This window comes from Diachasma alloeum, unplaced genomic scaffold (genome assembly GCF_001412515.2).
Source record: "Diachasma alloeum isolate Michigan unplaced genomic scaffold, Dall2.0 Dall_scaffold_00286, whole genome shotgun sequence".
Classification (NCBI taxonomy): Eukaryota; Metazoa; Arthropoda; class Insecta; order Hymenoptera; family Braconidae; genus Diachasma; species Diachasma alloeum.
In genome coordinates, this window is record NW_021680425.1 from 1,302,257 (window position 1) to 1,328,444 (window position 26,188).

The 26,188-nt window shown below is 36.5% G+C and overlaps 1 protein-coding gene across 5 annotated transcripts; it reads right to left on the bottom strand.

Moving 5' to 3' along the window:
- On the bottom strand, positions 1–25,073 carry LOC107038708 (homeotic protein caudal). 5 transcript variants are annotated; one of them, XM_015257960.1, is made up of 5 exons: positions 24,079–25,073; positions 21,379–21,504; positions 7,260–7,405; positions 5,628–5,769; positions 1–79 (listed from the first exon to the last, which is right to left on the bottom strand). In XM_015257960.1, exons 1-5 carry the CDS (start codon positions 24,659–24,661, stop codon positions 45–47), a joined length of 1,032 nt encoding a protein of 343 aa, XP_015113446.1. In that variant the 5' UTR covers positions 24,662–25,073; the 3' UTR covers positions 1–44. The 5 variants fall into 5 exon arrangements, with proteins under 5 accessions (XP_015113446.1, XP_015113445.1, XP_015113444.1 ...); XM_015257959.1 differs by lacking the exon at positions 1–79 and having other exon boundaries at positions 2,296–5,769; positions 21,379–21,444; XM_015257958.1 differs by lacking the exon at positions 1–79 and having other exon boundaries at positions 2,296–5,769.
- Between the last annotated feature and the right edge of the window lie 1,115 nt (positions 25,074–26,188).

Here is a 26,188-nt window from a genome sequence, read left to right on the forward strand (position 1 = left end):
CTCTGTTCCCAATAGTTTCCAGCATCCGAGGAAAGAAGTCATCGTCAGAGTTCGGCGCCAGCTCCGTGTAAAAGTTGCCCTGGGGGTATGAAAGAAAGAAATGAGGAGCAGAGAGGGAGACAGACACATTGGAACGGTTGGGGAGGGTGGGGTGGGGTGGCTGGTGCCCGCGAGTCGTTGGAAGATTCGAAGGGTGGGTTCGGTTACGTACAAGAGGACGGATGGGGGAAAATGGTGGTTGGACATCGATCTGGTAGTTAACTCGAGGGCACCCGGGGGACTCGTTGCCACCGATTTCACCAGCCATGTCCCGCACTATCTATAGGATTCACTACCGACAAACGTTTTATCCCCGGTACTCACATAAACCGCATTACCACACGTTTTTATCCTGGTATTTATGTAACATCTAACGAGCTGTTTCTATGGGTTTCAGGAGTTGTGTCTACATTTGGGTGAATATTTTACACGCACGGAGAGAAATGTTCAGTAAAAATTATGGAACTCACAAGTCACCTACCGATTATGGAATCCACTCAGAAAATTTAAATGACGGTATCGTAATTTTTCGCAGGAGATTCAGATAAAAATTACGAAACGCTCTGGAAAAATTCCGTGACAGTTCCGTAAAATTTTCTACAACCACATTTCGAATATTTCTCTCCGTGCGCCTGTTTATTCGAAAAATAGGAGTTTATCATAGAATTCGGGAGGCGATTGATGTTAATCACTTTTGTTATAATTGGGAATGATTGATTAAGATTTCAGTAGCGAAGCGGTCAAACGGTTTAAGTCGATTTTGGCTATTGGCCAGTTTTCAATGAATATCTCGGAATCTAAAGGAGATATGTAAATTTTTCTAATAACATTTTTAGTAGCACTCAATTCGCACTACAAAAAAGGTTATTATGAAAATTTCGCAATCTTCCTCAAATTCGGAAATATTTTTGGAAAACTCAACTAAAGACTAAATTTACTTAAACCGTTTGGCCACTTCGTTACTGCTTTATAAACACACGTATAAATTTAATCGAAAATTAATTCAGTAGCGAAGTGGTGAATCGATTCAAGTCGATTTGGCCCTTAGCTGAGTTTTTCGAGGAATATCTCCGAATCTAGGGGAGATTACAAAATTTTTATAACTGTCTTTTTTGTAGAGCGAATTGAGGGCTACAAAAAGGGTTATGTCAAAAATTTTGCCATCTCCCTCAGATATCGAGATATTCATTGAAAACTGGCCAATAGTCAGCATCGACTTCAGGATATCCACTTTGGCTATTTTTTCTCCAGTAAAATGTTTTTCTACTTTTGTAGTCGAACATTAGAGCTTTCATTTTAGTTTCATTTGAGCCTAAGTTTCCGGACATTTTATAATGATTTTATTGTTTAAACTTTGCAGGTCTGAATTCGAATTTCAATATTGAACCGTTAGAAAACATTTTAAAACTTTGAAAAAAATTACAAAGTTTACTTTTCGAGGAAGATTGATGAAATAATTTAAGAAGTGCAATTTTTGAAAATGACGAGCATTTTCTGTAAATAATTTATAAACAATCAATTTGTTTACCATAAAAATCATTTGTTCGAAATCGTAACAAATTTATTCATATACAGAATTTTACGAGAAATCGATTTCATGCCTAAAAAAGGAGGTTTGCGAAAGTTTAATAATTCCCCTTTTAATGGAACAATTTTTATCTGAAGAAGAATTCAAATTAAAAATTTTTAACTTTTCTAATTTGAATTGGATTCTTTTTTCATTTTAAAAACCGATAAATAAATAAATGCCTTTAAACTCCTCGCGCCCAAGGAAATCCTTCGGACAAATCTGCGAAACCGTTGACTCTGGAGTCGTTTGTTCCCCTTTTGAATGGAAGAATTTTATTTGAACAAGAATGAAAAAAAAGACAAGGCCGTAGTTCTCAAAACCCATTCTAACACCTCCTTCTCCGTCGGATAACTAAAGAAAATGTTGAAACAACTTCACGTGGGATTACGTCTGACGTTAGACGACGCGTAACTACTTGACTCGTGATATCAGAATGATTTACACCCTCCGCACTCTACATTTTTTATCCCAAAACCCACACAAAGCGAGAAAAAAACTGGGTGAAAGGCAGATTAGACCAAAAACTGATAATAATTTCTCATTAATTTCAAGACGATATATTTGCCAGAACTTAAAATTCAAATCACAAATTTTTCATTTACACGTAACTAAAAAATACTCCTAGGGCACTTAATAATTACTAATAAATGCGTGTTGTTTTTTCAATAACTTACGACAGAAACACCTGACGTTTATCTGATTTATTTACAGGTTTACACAAGCACAGAATAACCCTCAATGCTCGCTCTACAGAGTAATTTGTTGTTCAAAGATTTTCAATAATACAAAACGATGATTAATACCGCATTCTTTAATTACCAACTAATTAAGTTTAAATTTTCTGTTAATTGTTTATTTTAAATTTTAATTGAACTCAAGGCACACGACTCCACTATAGCTTTCCTCATGCTCACTCTTATCCACTAAACACTTAACAACGTCTATGTTACACTGTTTATCGTACGCATAAGTTTCCTTTATTACGGGACATAATAATACGTATACAATCGCATCCGAGATTATTCTCATCAAACTGTTTTAAGGCATATGTGCATTACGTACTTTAGTTATTAATATATTACAGGAAAAATGGGCTAGGGCTGGGCGAGAGACAGCTGAGGGGCTTTGAGTGATTGAGAAAAAATTAATTAATCAGTTGATTGTAGAATTAACCAGTTGAGTAATTAATTGACCGATCTCATTTTAAGTCTTGGCATATCAAAATTTTTATGGGGACCATTCCTCTAGAAACAGCGCTCTATAAAAATGTCGAGATATTTCCCAAAAACTATTTCGTCTCACCACATGTCCGCTGAAGCTAATGAGTGTTTTTTCTAATTTTTTTTTCGACTCATTTTACGATTAATTGTTTTAAATGACTGAGGAAAAATTAATTGATCTATTTTTTTGGAGAATTAATCAGTTGAGTAATCAATTCATTAATTAGTTCAGCATCAAAGGGGCGAAACAAAATGCATCAATTTTATTACAAGTCTTCGGGACGATTCCTCTTGAAAAAGGGCTCTATAAAAATGTCGAGATGTTTCCCAAAAATTATTTTGTCTCACCACATGTCCGCTGAATCTAATGAGTGATTTTTTTACGATTTCTTCGACTAATTTTACGATTAAGTGTTTTAAGTGATTGAGAAAAAAATAATTAATGTTGTTTGGAGAATTAATCAGTTGAGTAATCAATTCATTAATTAATTCAGCATCAAGGGGGTGAAACAAAATGTATCAATTTTATCCCAAGTCTTCGACATATCAAAATTTTCACAGGATCCATTCTTCCAGAAAAAGGGAAGGCTACAAAAAAAAACTGTAAAAATTCCAAGATATTTTCCAAAAATGGTTTTCTAACCACTTGCCCGCGGGATCTAATGAGTGATTTTTCTGGAAATTTCTTTCGATTGATTTTACTTTGATTCTAATTTTAATGAAATATAATATTTTAATTTTTTACTAATTTTAATTGTTTCGAGTAATTGAGAAGCAAATAATTGATGTACTGATTCAAGACTTAATTAAGTCATCAATTAATTACTCAATTAATCCATCATCAAAGGGGTGAAACAAAATGCATCAGTTTTATTCCAAGTTTTTGGCGTATCAAAGTTTTCATAGGGTCCATTTTTCCAGAAAAGGGAAGGCTAGAAAAAAGAACTCTATAAAAATTCCAAGATATTTCCCGAAAATTGTTTTGTCTCACCACTTGTCCGCTGAATCCATTGAGTGATTTTTGTAGGATTTTTTTACAACTAATTTTACTTTAATTACTAATTTGAATTGTTTCGAGTGAGTGAGAAACAATTAATATATCTATTGATTCAAGAATTAATTAGTTAAGTAATCAATTCATTAATTAATTCAGCATCGAAGGGGTGGAACAAAATGCATCAATTGTATTCCAAGTCTTTGGCACATCAAAATTTTTATAGGGACCTAAGAATTCTTCTAGAGAAAAGCGAGGGCTGTAAAAAAAGCTCCATAAAAATTCCGAGATATTCCCAAAAACTGTTTCGTTTCATCGCGCGTTCGCTGGATCTAATGAATGATTTTGTTAACGATTTCCTCGTCCGTCGGATGTCTCACGCCCCTTCCACTGCGCGACTGCGTTTCAATTAATACTAAAAAAAATCTCTTACGATTAACACAACCGTGAATAACATTTTTTAACGCCTATGTAATAGGGCCAAAGATACTCAGGTGTGAAATTATTTTCATGGATTATGATTTTCATCCTGATTTAACTGTCACTGTATTTTTATAATTTTCTTATGGGGAAAAATTCACGCTTGTGATGCTCTATTTGTAGTACCTGCTCGATATTTTGCGCTGGGAAATCGATCTAGAGTACAACTCTGCCTAAAAATCACAAACAAAAATGCGGAAAAGAACATTCTAAAATCACTGATTTTAAGGATACATTTTTGCCCCACATTTGTTGATTTTCCTCGTCATAAAATTGAAGAAACGAAGGTTCCATACTCAAACCCATCATTTTTCAAATTTACTCGTCCCATGGATTGCGCCCGCGCAAAAATAATTCGTTAGGCATCTGGTAAAAATTGAATTAATATATTAAAACTATAAGTTAAAAAACGATAGAAACTCGTGATCCAATAAAATAATTTCAACAGCAATAACTGAGCTCAATAATACTAACGGTTATAATAAATTTCTTTTCATGCATCCAAAGCAGAAATAATGGAGGGACTCATGTTTGTATAAAAAAATGAAAATAAAATGATCAATGAAATATAATTAGAATCAACAAACAAAACAACGAACCCCTAGGAAGCTTTTCGTTCAAATTATCACGTGAATATCGTGACATTTATGATTTCAAAATACGACTGAATCTATGTACAATTTCGTCAAGCAAATTATTCCGAGTTGTTGCAAGATTTATTTACAAAAAGTTAATCTTCAAGTCGTGGTAAAAGTTTCGAGTCAGTGATTCACATCTGTGCATATTTTCATTGTTGCGGCGCTGCCCAAATCAATGGATCGATACTAACCCAATCAATATCAAGAGAATTATCCTCTTTACGATCGAAAAGTCCTTTGCATGAAAAAAATTTCGTCAGTCGAACATTTTTTCACTGCTTTGATCTACAAAATTGTCTTTTCGCGTTGACAAAGTAATTATAGTGCTTCAGATAATTGTCGATTTGATTGAATATCGATCGATGAATCTCCTCGCGATGTGTTAAAGTCTAACAAATCGCCAGGGGAAAAATGGAATAGTTTTGGAAAATGGAAAATTCAACCGAGGAATAAATCATTTGGATCGAGCGACGCGAGAAATGATTTTATTCGAGGGTAAATTCTCGATGTTTATTGACGATCTAACCACGACTCGGCATTACCAGTGCCTTCAGGTCACAATCCCATGACGGTGTGGGGATGTGGATGCTGGTGGGTATGGAGAGTACTAGGATGACCGAGGCCAAGTGGGGGCGCGAGGGCGAGAGGTGGTGAGCCGCTGTTGTGCATCAGCCCACCTAGCATACCGGTCATTTGGCCAAGTGCCGCCAGACTCGCCATTCCACCGCTCGTGAGGCTCTCGCACTTGATGTCCTTCTGCTCCATCTCCATTCGCTTTTTTCCCTGTTTGCGCTCTTTTGCTCGGCGGTTTTGAAACCATATCTTCACCTGGAATTTATCAATGATTTTCTCGTTTAAGGCACACTGAGAGAAAATCGGCATAATGTGGCAAAATAATTTCTTGAGTGGAGCAGATCGCGTGCTTATTCGATCAATTCATGGTACACTAGAAATTTTCCACTGAAATTTCCGGTAAAATTTTTAATAATGATTTGAACGAGAAATTTGAATGATTATTTCCCCCCTCACACTTCCGAACAATAGAATTGTGGAATCCGACGTCCCGTTGTCCAATCAGAACAGAATTGTATCGATAATACCCCGTCATTCGGTAATTTTACCGTTGCCAAGCAGAATAACAAAAAATTGGTGAATTTACCGCACTGATAGAACGGATTAATTACTGTTAACGAATGGATTTTGGTTGGAGGTTGGGGTCTATTCGCTCCCACCAAATGTTCATTCGTTAATAGTTAACGAATGTATATTTGAGACGCCTTGTTTGACTTGACTTTCGCCATTCAAGTGAACCATTCGTTAACTATTAACGAATATTCATTTGGTCATATTCAACTCCACCGTTCGTTAACAGTTAACGAATCTCGTTTGGAATAAATGAATCATTCTATCAGTGCACGATAACGCCGAATACCACGATTCTATTTATCGAAATGGTGATGGGGGAAATAATGCGCCGAATACCCCTCGAGCTTGAAAATGAATCGCAGTATTTCCCTCAAACTTCCCTGCATACAAACGAATGCGTCAAGTTCGGCAGGAAAAATCCCTCGCGCAAGCGCTCGCGATTTTTTTAACCTGCGAAACTTGACATATTCGTTTGTATGCAACGAAGTTATCGGGAAATACCCGATCATTTTGAAGCTCTCGGGGTATTATAACAGATTATTTAAAAACGAACGAAACGATAAAACTACTCGGAGTTATATTTTTTGCAATTTTCACAAAGAGAAATTTTCTAGAAAAAATCTAGTACGAGTACTGTAAAAAATTACCATCCACCGGCTGTGAAAAATTCTAGTGCTGTTAAGGTAAAATTTCTGGGGATTACTGTGAAATTTTCACAGAAATACGGGGAAAAATTCACGTTGTCCCCAATAAAATTTCTAGTACTGGCACTAGAATTTTTTCCTGGCCGTCACTTTGCGCCTCTTTTCCCGCGCTAACACTAGAATTTTTCTAAAAAAATTCTCTCCGTGTTCCTTTTATCATTCGTGATTATTATACGATATATTCGGTTCGCTACCCTAGTAGAAATTCATTGAAATTCTGCGACATCGCGCCAAAGTGCCTATACTATATAACTATAACATTGAATGTCGCGCGCAAACTCAGGCCGCGACGCGCCAACTCACGCCTTTTGTGCCGAAAATTACTGCGGAGGCCCTTTAAAAATCCAGATTTCTTGATTTCTGTCAGCCGAAAAAATTACAGAATTTTCCTTGACCATGAAAAAATACATCTACCGACAACGTACCGACATTGGCTAAACGTCATTGAAAAATATCATTGAAACTGACCTGTCTTTCAGATAATTGGAGCTTAGCCGCCAGCTCAGCCTTTCTCCTGATGGTAATGTACTTGCTGCTGCAGAACTCGGTCTCCAACTCGAACCTCTGATTGTCGCTGTAAACCACTCGATATTTGTCTTTCGTTCGCGTTTTGCCTGGAACAATGCACAAATCCATTACTCAAAAAAAACTCCCCCGCTCTCTCCACCCCCCACAAATGAACAAAGTCAACGACAAATACTCTGAATCAACAGCCATGCGCTTTCCTCAGAACAAAAATACACTTCTCCAACATGTACGACAACAGCTACATAATACAATTGTATTTCTGCATCGGGCGATATCTGCAAGTTATAACTGTGAGTAAGGAAAAGAAGTTGGATCCTGAGTAACGATAACGCATTATCATAAGATACATGAAAACACACGACGTGCACGTCGTGTTAACTCTCCCGCTAATTAATCTCCACGATAAGCATATCTGCAGCACATCAGACGCATCAACATTTCCTTTACATGCACAATTACCTTTTCAATTAATTTTAGCAACTGAGGGTATTCGAGTGGAGGAATTTCTGTAATGTAATTCACGGATGGAAAATGTCGTGTCGAATATTCCAGGTGAGAATATTTGAAAAATTGCACGGAGAGCAATATTCAGTAAAAATTACGTATCTTTTCCGTAATTCCGGAGCGCAATGTGGTTGAAGGAAATTTTACGGAACTGTCACGGAATTTTTCCAGAGCGTTCCGTAATTTTTACCTGAATCTCCTGTGAAAAATTACGATACCGTCACTTAAATTTTCTGAGTCGATTCCGTAATCGGGGAGCGAACTGTGAGTTCCGTAATTTTTACTGAACATTTCTCTCCGTGTGGCGGTCGAACAGTATTTCTGTAGTGAATTGGTAAACTAGGATAAGTGCATTTCAACTGAGGACAATTATCAAGCGATATCTCGTAAATAAAAACAGATATCGAAATTTTTGTCAGAAACTTTTTTGTAGCCCACATCTCCCCCTACAAAAAAGGTTCTAATAAAAATTTCGATATCTATTTTTATTTACGAGATATCGCTTGATAACTGTCCTCAGTTGAAATGCACTTATCCTAGTTTACCAATTCACTACAGATTTGAAACATTCTTACTTGAAATCCATCCAATATTAGTGAAATGGACCCATTCTTTAATGGGTCACAACATAAATACATAACTGGGTTAAATACATAACTGTTTATGCATAATAACTGTTTATAATGAAAATTCGTTGCAACAATAGCAACCAATATTCATGGAATTGATAGTGGTAAGTTTAGTAAGATTATTCATCCAATAGGTATGAATAAACTCTCAGCCTTTTACATTTTTGCATCCCTCCCAAGAAAGTACAGTGTTAGAAGAGATAATAAAATGGTGGTACACTGAGAAAAAATAATTACTTCTGCCAAGTAAATTTACTTGCCACAAGTAAATGTATATAAATATTTGCATTTGAAATGTGTGTATTTTCTTTTAGTTAGCAAATTTACTTGGCAAAAGTAATTTTTTTTCTCAGTGTAATAACACATCTAGATAATGCATTTAGGTATCTCAATCTTAAAGTTAATGCATTGATAGTAGTATTCATGCCCAAAAATTTATAAATTAAACCAGATGCTCAGAGAGATTGGGAGAAATAGGTACACAACATCGAATTTATTGTCCTAGTGCGACGTTTCGCTAAATATTTTAGCTTCATCGGGCTCTTGACATAATCACGGGGCAATCATTACCAGTAAAATAGAGTAAACACGACAGAATCGAACAAAAATCAAATGACAATGCAGTGACGGCTTGTTCTGGCAGTTATTATTTTCATGGAATTATTCGGGTGAACAATCAGTTGAACTCAAGAGAATTCCTCGGAGAATTGAATAGGCAATTCGTGATGGAGATCTTTGAATTATTGGTGGGATAATTACTCGCTTCGTCTTGACCCAACTGAAGATTCCCAAGAATTAATTCCTAAAGAATATCAACTTCTTCGAAGTTATAATTTTGATTTTTCCATTAACATTTCCTTAATTAATATTCATAATTATTCGATAATTTTAAACGATTAAGGGTATTAAGTAAGGTTTTCAGCAATGGAATTTATTGATCGATCATTTTATTTCAAATATTTCAAAGATTCTTACTTGAAATTTTATAACAATCCATTTTTATGGAATTTTGGTAAATTATTTAATTGAATGATCAGCTGAATCCAAGACAATTCCATGAAAAATCGAATCGTCCGTTCCTGATGGAGATCCTTGAATTATCGATGGAATAAAGAATGCAAGAACCAATCCCTAAAGACCTAATTTGAACTTTTCCATGCATATTTCATGAATATTTCCTTTACATGTACAATTATCGAACGACTCTTAGCAATTGAAGCTACTAAGTAGGGGTTTCAGCAGTGGAATTTACTGAAAATCGTAGCAATATTTAACAACAACCAATTTTTACGCTTGGAGAGAAAAATCAGACGAAAAAAGTACTGTATAATCTAGGCAATTGCCGAGTTAAATTGTATATCAGTATTTTTCAGTTGAAATCGAAGAAAAAATATCGCGCAAATGATAAATTTTCCCCTTAAAATTTTTTCGAACAGTTGGTGGAGAAAATATGAGAAATACGGACTAATTTAATCGCATTTCCTTGCAATTTTTCGTTTATTTTTTGGCTGTCCAAAAAATTGTCTGTTCTTTAAGTTTCTTACGCAGAAAAAAAATACTTCTACTAAGTAAATTGACTTGCCACAAATAAATGTATATAAATATTTGCATTTGAAATGCGAGGATTTTCTTGTAGCCCGTAAATTTACTTGGGAGAAGTAATTTTTTTCTCAGTGAAGATGCTTAACAGATCGATAGAAAAATTCCCCACTTCGTCATACCCCAGCCAAAAATTCCCAAGAGTTAATTACTGAAGAATGTCGAGATCCTCGAAGCTCTAATTTTTGGCACTTAGTCATCCCCAGCGCCTAAAAATGCCACGAGAAATATGTCTCTAAAATAATATGACTCAAAGAATCAATTTTCTGTAGCCTCTCCCAGACGGCAGCGAGCATTAAAAAACCGAACAAGTAATGGTGAGAAAGGTGAGAGAGAAGGAGAGAAAAAGAGTACACGATTAGATAAGAGTAGCGGCGAAAGATCAAAGGCAGAGACGCTAATCCACCACTCCTCGATAAGTTGGAACGCGAGAGAGACCTTCGAAAAATGTCCACGACCGGTGTCTCAAGCGGCTACACGTCAGGTATACCGGAGTGGGAGGCTTCTGGCATTTTTAACAGGATTTTTATGAGTTGCTTACTAAACATGTCAATTAAGCAACATTTTTCTTCAGATTTCTGGTGGATAGGTGATGCGTTCTTTGATGAAGACAGACAGTTGCAAATTATTGGAGCAGGTTTTTTTTCAAAATGACACACTCAGAGGAATTATGCATTCGAACTGAATAAATGGTTTATCTGATTAGCTCGCAATAAAGCTTGTATCCAAAATTGAACTTGTTTGTTATTTGCGTTTTTATTCATATTGGATAAACTGCTCTTTGAAGATAAAGAAATGTTTCCTTGATCCGAATGAAGAGTTTATTGGTTTGAAATAAAATCGTATACATTATTGGTTCTATGTACAATTAAAACATTTTCATTGAGAAGAATTGACGACGTAAATCGAAAAGGTCAAAGCAAAGTATTTTAGTTTATTTAGGTGTGTCTTTCCTCTGCACTGTTAAAAATTATTGTTTGAAATTTCCGGTTCATTTGGAAATTTTTATCGAATTTAATTACCACTGAAATTTCACGGAATTTCGTGGCAAAATCAAAGAAAACTGTCATGTTTTGATGAAAAAAAATCATGAAAGTGGAGATTTCACTGAAGATTCAGTGTAATTTGGCCCTTAATATTCACATTAGATTGGAAATTCAAATAAATTAAGAAATTCTCATTTTTATGCTGCGTAAAATTCTGGAATTTTACTAAATTTCCAGTGAAACCTGAAATTTAATTTTTTTCTAACACTGTGACTTATGAAATTTTATTGGATTTTCCGCTTTTCAATAAAAAATACTACTTCATATAAAAAAATCAACAGATTTTAGTGCATTAAATTGTATACAAAAATGTATTTTAATTACAAAACTATTTTAAGACTTTATTAGTTATACACAACATTATGTAAATTATTGATTCCATCTTTAATTCAAAATTTTCATTGCGGAGAATAAATGAGATGAATGGAAAACTCAAGGTAAAGTGTTTTATTTCATTTACATGCGTCCCTCCTCTGAGTGATTAATAAAATTCTGTTGAGAATCGTCAACTTTTTAATATAAAATGCTACTTCATAAAAAAAATCGAGATTTTGATTTTTCTCTGCAAACAACTTTAGTCTCTCAAATTGTATAAGAATGTATTATTTTTCCTAAAAAATCAACGATAAATTTATCCAGAATTACAAATTGGGAAATTGGAACTTTTCGGATTCTCCCACGAAAAAGCTTATTTTTCTTCAAATAATTGCTAATCCCTAACTATCCTCTATAAACATTGGAAAAGAGTCCCAGTACATAGCAGATATTACTGTTTATAGTTGTTCTCTTTGACGTTTCACCGGGCTCAGTAACAAAAGCCCACAGTGTCGATCACACCAGTTTGTGGATTACCGTCGGCGCGTTTCATCTGTGTGATAAAGAATCCAGCGATCAGGTCACCTCCACCCGACGGTAGTTTACGAGATTCCACGAGAATCTATGAGGTGTTATTCAGCGGAGGAACCGCAATAAAATGGTCGATCGCATCCGATTTGTAAATCGGCGAGGGCATGCGTATGCGAGGGAAAGTGTGATATAGATGTTTATGTATTTAACGGGGAATGGATCAAAGGGGGACCGATGGAGGTGTGAATACGCGGATTTTAGCACGAGATTGATAACAATGATATGGGGATCAACTGTTAATGATGATGCGGCCTTGAGGTATTGATTGACCGTGAATATGTGTAATTTTTTTTTTGTTTTTTTTTCTTCGGATTTGTCTGATGAAAAAATTATAAATTGTATGGAGAACTGAGCGACAGTTCGATTTATTAATTATTTGATGGTGAACGTTAGTGGGGAATACGAGAATTGGGCAGTTGCACCATTTTTTTATGGAATAAAATGATGAAGTATGAAAATAGAATGAAAAATATTGGACACATATTATTTATTCTGTAAAATTAGGAAGAATCGAAATAGTATATTTCGGTACGAATGCATAAAAGTGTTTTTATCATTTCGGCCGTAAGATAGCGATCCACGGACGCCTACCCGTTATGACGAAAATACTACTTCGGCCTTATGACAAAATGTACCCTTTTGCGGCTCGCTAAAGGCGAAAAATTCCACAAACATATTGTAATCGTCACTAGTTTTATTAATAGTACATTACGCAACTAGTGCGGAAAGCAGGCGGTTACTCACGAGGGCGGCGCAGCCGCCACTCAACTGTTAGAACAGTGGGTTTCAGTTGAGTGTGGATAGGCGCTTGAAACCCGCTACTTTCCAGTTGACTATAGTCAACTGAAACCCATGCGGTTACACGCACGTATCATATAAATTTCTTAAAGTAGTTGAAATATAACTCAAATTTTGAAGATTAAAATCCGAAGTGAATTCTAAATGGAATTTAATATGAACAGAAACAGTCTTGCTTCTTTTTATTTATGAATTTCGGGGATTATGTTGTTCTAAAAACTTCTACAATTTTTTAGACATTTTAATTGAAGAAGTCAATTTTTTTTTAATTTTTTCGCTTAACCAGTCGGTGGAAATTAAAGAAGAGCAACACGGTGCGACGTTTTTCTTGTATATGGTGATCAATCTAAGGTTGAAATTGAAAAATTTTCAAATTATTATTTAATTATTATTTAATTTGAAATACCGATGGCGATGGCTGTGTGGTTAGAGCGCGGGGTTGGCACGCGGACGACTCGGGTTCAATTCCCGGTGGGGGGTCCAAAATGATTTTTTAACGCTCTAATTTTCACTGATTCATTGTCCGAGCGGGAGTCTCGCAAGGGACGACTGTACCTGGTCAAGGTTTTTCCGTCAAGTAAGGTTTTTCCTTGGCCCTCGGCAAATGCGGTGCAAGGGGTTGGGGGAAGGGAGGGAGCAAATCGTAAAAACCTAAGAGGGTACACGAAAGAACAAAAAAAAGAATATTTAATTTGAAATTCAAAAAATAAAGTTTCAAAAGATGAAAAATTCAAGGAATTCTCAACTCCAAACAAGAGAAATAGCCTCACATTCATACGCTGACAGTAACGACTGTGCGTAACGCGGAATATGAATGGGGCCTCCGAGGGGATAAAATGCGAGACTCCCGAAACCTTACTGGGGTGGAAAAACGGGACTCGCGGGACTCGTTGCCACCCCATTAAAACGATTCTCTTTCATTTCGCGTTTACGAATTGCGCGTGCCTGCGATTTAGTCAAACCTCGGAATTACAAGCGTAGGGTGGTGATATTGAGGGGGTGAGTCCCGAGTTATGTGCGAGCTCATCCCCGTGTGGTGATTTTTTATTGCAGTCTGTCAGTGGCGTCACAATTATTATGCCATTGTGGGAGTGGGATATTTGTATATGTCGGATTATCGGAGCCGTCGGAAGGGAATTTATTGGCGCAAGATGTTGCGGTTGGAGTGTAGTGTATGAACTCATGATATTTTTTAATCCAAATTCAATCCATTGATTTCAAGAATTTTGCATTGCAAAATTGTCGAGGAAATTCTTTTCTTTTGGCAGGGGAAAATTAATTTGTTGAACTAATCTGTTGACTTTCTGGGATATGTCAGGATGCGGAATAATATTCCGGAATCGAAAATATTTAATTCTCGATTCCAGGATAATATTCCGGGAGCCGGACTATTTTATTCTCAATTCCGGAATAATATTTCGGGTACTTCTCGCATTGAAATACGTTGTGTCTATGTACTGACGACGCGCCGCCCGAATTTAATGTATTTAAAATAATTAATTAAATTGAAAAATAGAACTAAATTACTTAAATTTGCTTAAATTCGGACGGCGCGCCGTCAGTACATGCCATCTCTTATAAATGCAATTTATTTCAATGCAAGGAAGTTCCCGGAATATTATTCCGGAATTGGGGATAAAATATTACGGATTTCAGAATATTATTCTGGAATGGAGAATTAAAGATTCCTTATTTCGGTACATTATCCCCGATTCCAGAATATAAGATCTCGAATTCCGAAATCCAGATATTCCTGAGTCCGGAATATTAAATCGGTACCCGATTCCAAGATACTTTGTTCATGAAGATGAACTGTTTGAGATTCTTTCGACAAAAGAAATATTTTTATTTCGTTACTCGACATCAACTCAGTTGTCAGACTTATCCTTGTAAAAATCATTGACTCAATTTTTTTATTCCACTGGAAATTCAATTTTCTCACTAAATTAATTTTGAAACTAATTTTTGGGATTCATTTACTTCCAGTAATATTTTAATCCCCACCATACTCACTGATTCAATTAATTTTGGTGGATTGTCATTGAAAAAATCAGATATTGAATTTTCCTTGAGGAAAAAATGAGGAAGAGAATAGAAATAATTTAATGAAGTTTCCATTTTTTAGTGAATTGTTGAAAATCGAGTTAAATCAAGCCAACAATCAAGTTAAATGCAATTTCCATCAGAGGAAATATGCTCTTCACACCGAAAATAGGTCAAAATTTAAATACTCCAAGATATTCCCGAAAATCGGTGAAGGTCGAGGTGACCGGGGCCGCCGGTACCTGACAGCAGGCGTCTTATTGCCTGGTTTAAGGTGTGTAAGCAACTAACATTGTGCGTATTTCCGGCAACGAGACCCCGAAGACGAAAATTTTATGACAGATACACGCGGTAGATATTTTATTGGTCAGCTTAGGCTCCCGACCCTTGACACAATGACGGAGCGCCGCATTTTCGAAAACAATGGCTCAAACACTGTATTACCCCGGGGCTGAGAGTCGAGTTGGGGCAGCTATGTTCCCCCATCCCTCACCTCCCCTTTAAGTTCTTTCACTCGAAATTGCAATTTTAGAATTTTTATTGTTCCGAGAAAGTAGAGAAATTTCTTTAAGGTATTTCTTGTGCAGAACTCCGAGGGGGAGACGATAAAGTTTTCCATTATAATATATCCCATTTAAGCTTCGATTTTTTTCGTGAATTAATTGATTCTTTTGCAATCAGTTACGCGTACCGCATTATTTTTCAAAACTTTCTTTATAGGGGAGGGTGGGGCAAAACGGCCCCCCTTCAATTGTCAATAACTTGTGAATGACATTGTGAAAATTCCCATTTTCAACTTCATTTTGAAGATAATTTTTCATTCTTCAAAACGAGCTTTAACTGATCCCAATCGGATTATTGAATCGGAAAATATTGACGATCGAAGGGCGGCCGCTTTGCCCCATCCTCCCCTAATTATCGGAATGGTAACAAAATGGATAGAAAAAGAGCCACCGTTGCACGAAGTGGCCATTTCAACTTTTTTTTAGTTTTCTATAAAAAATATAGTAGAAATTGTACTACAAATTTCCATTATTGATAATAAATCTAATGTATAATAATACGATGATTTTCTTTTTTTTATTGATGAACATTTTGAACGTAAAAAACAAATTCTCGCGAGGTACAATATTAGCTCTCAGTGGCGGTGTGAGTAGTTGGACAACAGTCACGCAGTGTTGACGGAAGAATGTGAAAAAACAGTCATCAGGACAAATAAACACGGTACCTGTTCGATTATTATTATCGAAAAGGATCATTCTTCATTTTTAAACATACAGAAGGATGAATTTGTTTGAATAACCATTAAATATGACCGTCTATCTATTGGTAACCCACCGTCTATCTTCTGGTCAGACGTCTATCTATTGGGTGTTTGGCCTGAATCCCACTTTGTCGTCATTTTATCATTTATTCCTTCATTGTTTCCACTTCAAATCATTATTTTCCCACAATTCATATATTTTTTCAGGTACAGAATCCATTGTTGCCGTATTTAGGTGATTTATCAATTTTTCATCTCTTGACGCACTTCAAATTGTCCGCAACCGTCTATCTATTGGTCTGGTTACCCGAGTCCTGCAGAGTATTCTACTCGGTTCAAATGTGTGGTGTATAGGGTAAGCTACCCAGTAGATGGACACTGCCCTATAGATGGACGAGCCACTTTTGGATAGGAAATTACGCAAAAAAATACTGAAATGTGAATTGTTGCTTTGAATTTTCACTAACTGTTGTGATTCTTAACCCCTGAGTGACGATTTTTTTTCGATCAATTTTTTTTCAATTGCTAAAAAACACACGTCCATCTACTGGGCGGTTTTTTTAGGCGTCCATCTACTAGGCGGTTTACCCTACCCTATGTGATCCCATGTGGCCCCACGTTAAATCCACTGACAGTGACAAAACAAATAAAAAACGGATCGTTTGCCTCAAATCAAAAATACTAAAGGTTGGAACGGTAAATTAGTAACGGACGCAGTGTATCATTATTATTGCAACAATCGGAGACGGAAGAGTAAAAACATCTTGCATTGAACGGCGACGAGTTGTAGACTTAGAGACAATGAGAAAATAGATGATTTTGCAAACCAAGTTGAAAATAATGAAAGTATTAAAAAATCGTAGACTACAATTCGTTATTTTTTTATACAATTAATATTCCCCGTGAAATTTACACCGAATGAGTAGCAGATCCGTACCGACGTTTAAATTTCGCGCCAATGAGATCAAGAGCGACATTGCCACATCTTATGGTGGAGTGAACGGAATACCGCAGGAATCGACGATTTGGGGCTTTATTTTTCAGTATATTTTGGTTAAAAGATTTAGAACGGAGCTAAAAGTCACATGAAAGTGAAATCAGGATTTACTTTCTTGCAGATTAGGTTTTCACGCATTTTTAATTATTTTTAGAGTGCGATAATCTCGGCCTTATATATTTTTTTTTTCTCGAACGCAAGATCTGGAAAAATTTTGGAAAAATTCCCTGTGATGCAGCATATTTAGATACTTCTTCTTTGAATTTTCAATTTTTTTTTCATTATTTTGACTTTTCACATGAAACACCTTAAAGAGAATCTTTTTGAAATAAAAAATTAACTCTCTGAACTCGGATGGACTATTCAGTTACTCAAACCCCTTTGATGGAAGAAAATTGACAGATTTTTGACAAATAAATTTTTAAGAGGAAGCGCTGAATTACGCGATGATGACCGAATAATGCGAACATTCAGAATAATTTGTCACGTCGTGCATTCACAATTTCTGAGAAAAATAGAGGTCACAACTTCGGAGCTATTTGAATGGACTGAGAAAGGTTCGCAAGCTGGGCCTCTTGTGGGCGTTGCTTCACCCGGGGTTCCGCTCGTTGTTTAATTGGCCTCCATTGTTGGCAAAACAAGCCATCCACCCCTCGAACCCAAACGCAGGCAGCCACACTCGAGTGCGGAAAATTCCGATTGTCCCCTGACCAAAGGTTATGAATGAAACACGTCAGCAGGCCATCCACCATGCAAAATTTAAAGACTTCGCAGGAACGCGAAACATTCAGTGAATACTGAGACTCATTTCATGTCAAAAAATGGAGAATTCTTGTGCTATTGGGTAGAATTTTGTATGGAAAATATATAATTCACGGCGAGGAATTTTTATTTATTTTTTATTTTCAGGAACATTTCACCGATTTTTAGGAATCTATCACCAATTATTGATGAGATGAAAATCAGTGATAATGTCACTGCAGTGACATAATGATAATGTCACCGCAGTGCCATGAAAATTGATGACAAAATCACTGAATTTTAGAGTTGTGCACCCATTGAATTTTACAATCGCGAACAAAGATTTCCTGAAAATCAATATTAACTTATCCCGGGAAATGAAAACTTTTTTTCACCGTGTACTGCATCTACGAACTACCAAATAAGAGAAAAATTCGAAATCAATCCACCCACAGATAGTGTGATAGCTCGAGCATTTTTCAGAGCAAGAAATTGCGATTTCTCAAGAATTTGCAATCAGTCACATTTCCCTCAATTTTCAAAACAAATGCAAATTTCATGAGTGATTTCCCCTCAAATTGACCCAAAAATCACAGCATCGAACAATTTGTTAACATTACAAAGTTTTTGTCAAAATTCTTGACAAATTAATGCACACTGAGAAAAATTACTTGTCGCAAAGATGATTTTCTTGATACAAGAAAATATTCTCTCGTCAATTTCTAGAATCGTGAAATCTCCTGGTAAATACTTTTGTGCTCACACTGAGGGAAAGAAGTTTACAATCCCCCAATTGAATCAAGAATAATATACTTGAATCAGAATATTTTATTCTCGATTCGAGTATAAAATATACTTGATTCAAGTACAATTCACACTCATTTCAGGTATTTTTTCCCGCGTATCAAGTAAACCTTCTTTCAAAAGTGTTTTTTTCTCGCAATGCAGCGCACAACTCCCCATTTTCAACCCATACTTTCATATAAATTATTCTCCCTGCAGTTCCACCGATGACGTAAACATCCCGCTGCAGCGATTTTCCGCGTTCCCCAATAAAAAATTACGAAACCTTGATTTTCGTCTTCCATTCTCTCATTATGTAAATTTCTACCACAACTCCTGAGATCCGGGAAGTAACACGGCGTCAGGAGGAGAAGAAAAATCCCGCCGATTGGAGAGAAATCGCGTGTAGTTGCTCGAGCATAGCAAATTCCCACTGAAAAAGAAGTAAAAAAACAGAAAAAGGAAAAAAGTCCAAGTACACGCACGAAATTGGAATACGTACATTCTCAGTCATGCGAGCGTTGTAAGAGAGCCTCCATGCGAGAGTACTGGGTGCAATATAACCATAAAATGCAGATAATGGACGGTGGGTATCGGTGGGGAAAGGCAATAGGCTGAAGAGAGAAGAAACAACCCCCTCTCGATGTATATGTAATGCACGTCGGCCATTACGAGGTGGTGGAGACACGCGAGTTTATGCTCGTGGAAATGAACGTTGGTTGGTTGGATTTCTTCTGATGCTCCGAGGGTGAATAATAAGCGAATTGCGTTTTGAGGGATCTTGCGGGCACGCAACCACCTGGATACCGGGCCACGGTTGGTCCGAGGTGGAGGACGAAAAAAAATGGGAATGGCGAGTCGAGCTTTTGACTGAGGAGAAAGGCGTGGCTGGTGGGAGATTGTCATCACGCGATGGTCAATTTCGGTTCCTTCAAGTTTTATCAGAATTTTACTTCATTACCCTCTAACATGCAAATTATATTTACTTGGACATAAATTGTTATCGATGAAGAGCATGCGAATGGATTTATTACGTGGGCTGCTTCGGGATTTATTATTCTTGCAGGGAGAGAAAAATCTGATGATCATCATCCCTGCATTTTATTGATCGTAATTTCAGCGGAGTTATTGCACTGAGAAAGGAATTCCTAATATCTTAAAAGATATTTACTTGGGACAAGTAACCAACCGCTTTAAGTAGGTGAGGAAAAACAAATTTCCAATGCCCGAAAAAAAATTAATCGGTGATAATTTCTTAGATGAATTTCAACTTTGACGGATGTAAACAATTAATCCGTTAAATTCTCTCTACCGTTATTTTCTTGAATAATAGTTTCTCGTTTACGTAATATTTTTATTCATTTTTTCAGATTTTTTCGACATTTTAATCTTTTTTCTAATCTCGAAAAATTCATTTTCTCGTGAGACTCTGTGTTTTCCACTTCTGAATTAATTATTATCAATTATCATTCTGCCGATTCAGCACCAACTCGACCAGAATGTTTTCATTCATATCGACTATCGTTTAGAATTTATTTCAGATTTTCATCTTCGAAATTTAAGTTATGTGTAATCCTACCGTAATATATTCATGAATGAGAATTTATTCGAGTTCCGTAAACATAATAGCACATAACTTACTTCTCTCAGGTATTAAATATGGTTTACACATTAGGAAATTTTTCTCTCAGTGTGCATTCTGCATTAGAGCTTTGGTAAAAATTGGTGAAATGTCAATGCGATTTTTCTCTCCGTTTGGTGGGAAGACATTTCTGATGCGAAAGGAGAAGAAATATCTATGCGAAAGGAGAATTATAATAGTTTAAGGTATATCCCTAGAAAACGGGTTTTTTACGATTGTCTCCATATCTTTTGCAAGTAATGTTTATAATATTCCCCAGCTAATGAAAAAAATTCTAACTAGCTGTACTACGCGGTTAAGGAGACAATAAATAATGAAATGCGGGCTTCCAGCACGCGANTTTTCCCCCCCCCCCCCCCCGAACTCGAGAAAACGGTTCTTACGATGTTCTTAAAAAATTAATCTAGGATAGATTGATAAATTCCAAATATACAGTGAATTGTTGCAAAATTTTATACTTCATAGTTTCTGCGATATTTGACTCTAAAATATGACAATTATGTAAAATCATTTCTTATTTGATTCAAACAGGTATTGTTGCCTTCATCAACAACATATGAGGATAGAAAAACTCAATAACTTATGAGAATGCAATAAACTAAGTCAATTAGAATTTTTTCCGGAAATCCCCAGGGACTGACTTTTGGGTGGTACTGTCTTGGGATATACCTTAAGAGGAAATGCCAAAAATGTTTTTATATATAATTGAATGACAAAAACAATTCCTTTGACATTTCCCTTTGAACTTACATTTGTACGAGAAAATTTAGTAGAAAACCATTGACTTCTATTCGAATTCTGTTCAATAATTCAATAGAAATATTCAATAGAGAATGTTTGATAGAAAAAATCATTTATAAAAAATGTTAAAATCATAAAAAGGAAATGATAAAATCAAATTTACGTCCAGAACTGTTCAAAGAAAATGTCTGAATAGAGTAAATTGTGTAAAAAAATCAACATTTATGGAGTTTTCTATTAAAAATATTAAGACTAATTTTGAATTCATCTTGAACTCATCTCCTCTCGCCCCTTGACTACTGATTAAACAAAAATCTACTGGACACGACAATGGTACAATTTGCTCTTGGGATATTATATTCGTACCATCCAGGATGCAGAGATCTGGATATATCGACAGAGAGCCAGTTGAACCTCCAGCCGCGCTGCAGGCTGCAACAGCAGTATTTACATCATGCTCACTCTTCACCGTTGGTTTCTTGTCTTCAACATCTTGGATTACGTGAAAAAACATCATTTAAATAATTCATGAACCAGTCTCACCGCGAATATGCTCCTCGCCTTCCACAATAACTCACGATTTTCCCATTTTTGAATAAAGAAAAAAAAGAACGACAAACGGATGTAAAAATCGAGGTTGACAAGAGGGCTCGGGAGAGGGGATTATCTTACAAATATTTGAGAGCAATTAGATGTTTGCGTGAGTCTATTAACTGATGTTTACATTGTTTGCCGTATCTAGACCGCGTTGGGGAGCAACGTATCACGCTCCAATGATACAAGAACCGAGTGAGAAATAAATCCAGTCAGACAGTGTGAGAAAGATTAATTCAACCGGCTATTTTTTTTTTCATCACAAGCGTCATTATCAGAAAAAATAACTAGAGCATTCTGTTTCTATCTAGAACTACAAAGTTTCGTTCGCTAATTCCAATATTGAGTCCATCAAAACAGAATGGAATTTATCAATGGAAGGTGTTTACATTTTGTCGAAGGAAACAGCAGGCTGTGGTAATGTAACTGAAATCCATTCGGATCGATCAAAATATTAGGGCCGAAGAGAGGGTTTCACTGATATTGCCGGCATTCAAGTGGAGAAGTTAAAAGTTTTGAAACTGGGATTCATTGAGTTCATGAATTCAATCAAAATCTACTGGTACTCCTGAAATGACGAAAATATTTCGTTTGTTGGACGATCGTATCATGAGTTACTGACGATTTTTTGATCATAAAATAATATGCAAAGAACAAATTTAGATCGAGCGCATGAAAGCCGAGTGGACAGAATGGAGTTGACCAATTTAAGGATATCCAAGTATAATACTTTGGCTATTGTTCTTCAGCGAAATGCTTCTCTACTTTTGTGCTCGAACACAGAGATTTCATGTGAGCTGCATTTGCCACTGAGTTTTCCGACATTTTGCAGTGCTTTTATTATTTAAATTTTACAGGTCTATCTTTGAATCTCGATATTGAACCGCACGGAGAGAAATATTCAATGAAAATTACGTATCTTTTCAGTAATTTCGGAGCGCAATTGGTTGTTTAAAATTTTACTGTCACGTAATTTTCATCTAAAATCGCGGAATTTTTCCCCGGAATTTTGCGTTCAGTAATTTTTACCTGAATGTCCTGTGAAAAATTTCGATTCCGTCCCTTAAAATTTCTGATTCGATTCCGTAATCAGTGAGTTTCGTAATTTTTACTGAACATCAAAATTCTGAAACGTTCGGTGAATTTTCAGGTTCATCACCCAACAAACTACGAAATTGTCGCGTGATTTTTCCCGAAAAATTAAAATCTTACAGAAACTTCCCGGCTGATTATGCCTGCAAAATCAAAAATTCTTGAACGTCCAATAATTTTTATGACGCCGGTGAGTTATTTCTATGTTCCGTTCCGTAAAATTTCTCAATTGTTGAGGAAAAATTACGGAACGACTTGTTGTTCCCACAGCGATGAGTCACCAGACGGGTGGTTAATTTTACGGAACAAATCGCCGAATTTACGTGGCGATTCGTAGAATTTCAGTTCCGACTCACACTTTTTATTGAATTTTACTTCGTTCGTGCATTACATTTCCAACCGTAATTTTTATTTTTTTTCTGGTAATTTTTAACGAAGCTGAAACAAGCAAAAGATACGACTGCAGAAGATTTGTCTTGGGCGACTCTAGGAGTGTACAAATGTTTTCAAGTAATGTACAAACTCTTTCGCACTTAAAAAACACGTGTACAATTGTACATATGATTATATGACTCTCCTACACTTAAATATCCCCAGAATTGACTTTTCCGCTGACGAATATTCTGCCAGCACCAGCTTCATGAATTTTTATTGAATTTTTCTCTCCATGTACCTGAAGGGGAAACGGAACCCCTGCATTTATATGAATCTTTAGAATAGTGTTTTCTCCTGCAATAATTATTTTTTATTCATTAAACTACTTCATTGACTCAACAATGCGATAATCGAGTCGATAAAATAATTTCATACACGGAGAGAAATATTCAATAAAAATTACGTATCTTTTCCATAATTCCAGAGCGAAATGTAGTTGTAGGAAATTTTACAGAACTGTCACGGAATTTTTCCAGGGCGTTCCGTAATTTTGATCTGAATCTCCTGTGAAGAATTACGATACCGTCACATAAATTTTTTGAGTTGATTCCGTAATCGGTTAATCGGTGAGCGAATTATGAGTTCCGTAATTTTTACTGAACATTTCTTTCCGTGTAGATAGAACTAATAATTGTAGGAGAAAACCCAATTCTAAGATTTGATGTAGACAAAGCGGTTCCGTCTCCCCTTTAACGTGAAACGGAACCCCTGTGTCTATATGAATTTTTAGAATTGCGTTTTCTCCTGCAATTATGATTTTATATTTATGAAACTACTTCATTGACTCAAAATGCAATGATCAAGTCGATAAAGTAGTTTCATAGATAAAAATTGATAATTGAAGGAGAAAACACAATTCTAAAAGTTCATACAGACAAAGGGGTTCCGTTTTCGCTCAAAGAACCAAATGCTCTGAATCCACGAACTTCCAGCCCAAAAACTTACCTGGATTTTGTGAATGCTGGTAGGACGGCCTCTTTATCCACTCATAAGGGCTCCTGAGCTGTGCAGGTCTCATCGGTGTACTCGATGCACTGTTGTTATTCGCGGCATTAGAACTATTATTATTACCATTTGGCGACGAAGGGGTGCCAGGGCTGCTGATCTCACTGCCACTGACAGTGATAGGTGGACTGGGCTCACCAGTTCCCACCCCATTATTGTTCCCCTCATCGCCACTCCAATCGGCCACCCCATTGATCGGCGTCTGATGTGCAGGGGTCGGCTCGTTCTGTGCCTGATACATCTGCTGATGATACTGCTGTAGCTGTGAGTACGGATGTGCATGGGGATGTGGCCAGCCGAAGACATCCGAGTGCTCCAGGTACTGTTGGGCCCCGGACGCCTGATGATGATGCCCATAGCCCGGGTGCCAGTACTGCTGGCCACCTGGCTGCTGGTGGGCATGCTGATGCGCCTGGACATGCGGCTGGCTCTGCTGGGCCAACTGCTGGGAGCTTGCATTCTGCTGCTGCTGTCTGTACATCGACAGATGATTGTAGTACGATACCATGCTTATCTCAGTCATTTGTACACCGATCTAACTGAAAACACGATAGTCTCTTGCCTCCTCCAGTCACACTTCCAATGTTTGCTCTTCTTATCACGATTGTAGAACACTCAAATCATCTGCCTTCACACGTCGCCTCATCAATTTCCAGTTTAACGACTATCAGTTACGATTACCAACGATCACTTCCAATCACTGACGATCGGACGATTGCGTCCGGCAGTAATGCTAATGCACTGGGAACTTCATCATTCACAATCGAAAGCGTTAGAACTGCGTTAAATGTTATTGAAATTATTTCACTACTTTAGGAGAATAGAATTGGTTCGCAATCAATGGTTTTAACGGGGCGGATTCAGGCGCCGATACGGACGGATTGCCTTGCCGAGGAATTGAGGAGTCGATGGAGAGGTATGACAGGATGTCACGATGCTTCACTGACGACTGTCTCCGGTTCCCCTGAGTTTATTCAGCGTGACTTGTGAACAACGTCCGAGGCAACGCCTACCGGTGCCCGATCTGACTCCCACTCTGACTACTCAACTGTTGGACTCAACCAATCACAGGGGGACTTTTACACTCTCGCACTGTAATGGCGCCCTCGTGAATGTTTTTGGATCATGATAATTCGACAGATAAAGCCCTCAGATGCATCACGCCTACTCTTCAGTCATTGTTTAATTGTTTATTTTTCAAGGGCTGGCGGACAATGGGGTGGGTTTTCTACTTATGCTCGCTATTGTCGGGTTACTTCGGGGGCTATTGTGCGGGGATTATTTAGTTCGGGGAATTGTTTTGGCGGTTTTGCGGGGGATTCGTACATCGGGAGAATGTAAAATTAAAAATTACGATGTGGACAGAGTAATCGATTTGATTTGTCTTAAACGAAATTTTGCTCGGGCCAAATTAAATCTGACTTTTATTCTGTTATTTTCTGCTATAACGATCCGCAATTTTTAATATGGTAAAGTAGCTCTACCCTTCGGCTACGCTGTACTTTTGGATATTTTCAGTTTTTTAATTTTTCAATTAAATTGCATGGAAAAATTTGAAAAATTCATACCCAGGCAGTATTATGTAAATTAAATTTCGCAAAATATTGATATTTTTTTGAACATTTTCCTATTACAAATAAATAATCAAACTTGTTTGCAAAACGGTGGATTATTTTTTATGAGGTGTCAAAAAAATTCTCGATTTTTTCACATCTAATGAAAAAAAATCAGATTTTAATCTTTGATTACAATGGAAATGTTGATTTTCACATAAGACACTGGGTTAAATCCTGATTTTTAAACATTACTTTGAAAAACCAAAACGATAATTAAATTGAGAAAAAAATTAGAATCCCGAATCTAATCGAGCTTTCTGCAATTTTTTGCAGTTTTCAATAAGGGAGAGTGATATTTTTTCAAACATTTCCCTCTTATAAATAAATAATAAAACTTGTTTGCAAAACGGTGGATTATTTTTTATGAGGTGTCAAAAAAATTGTTGATTTTTTCACATCTAATCAAAAAAAATCAGATTTTAATTTTTGGTTAC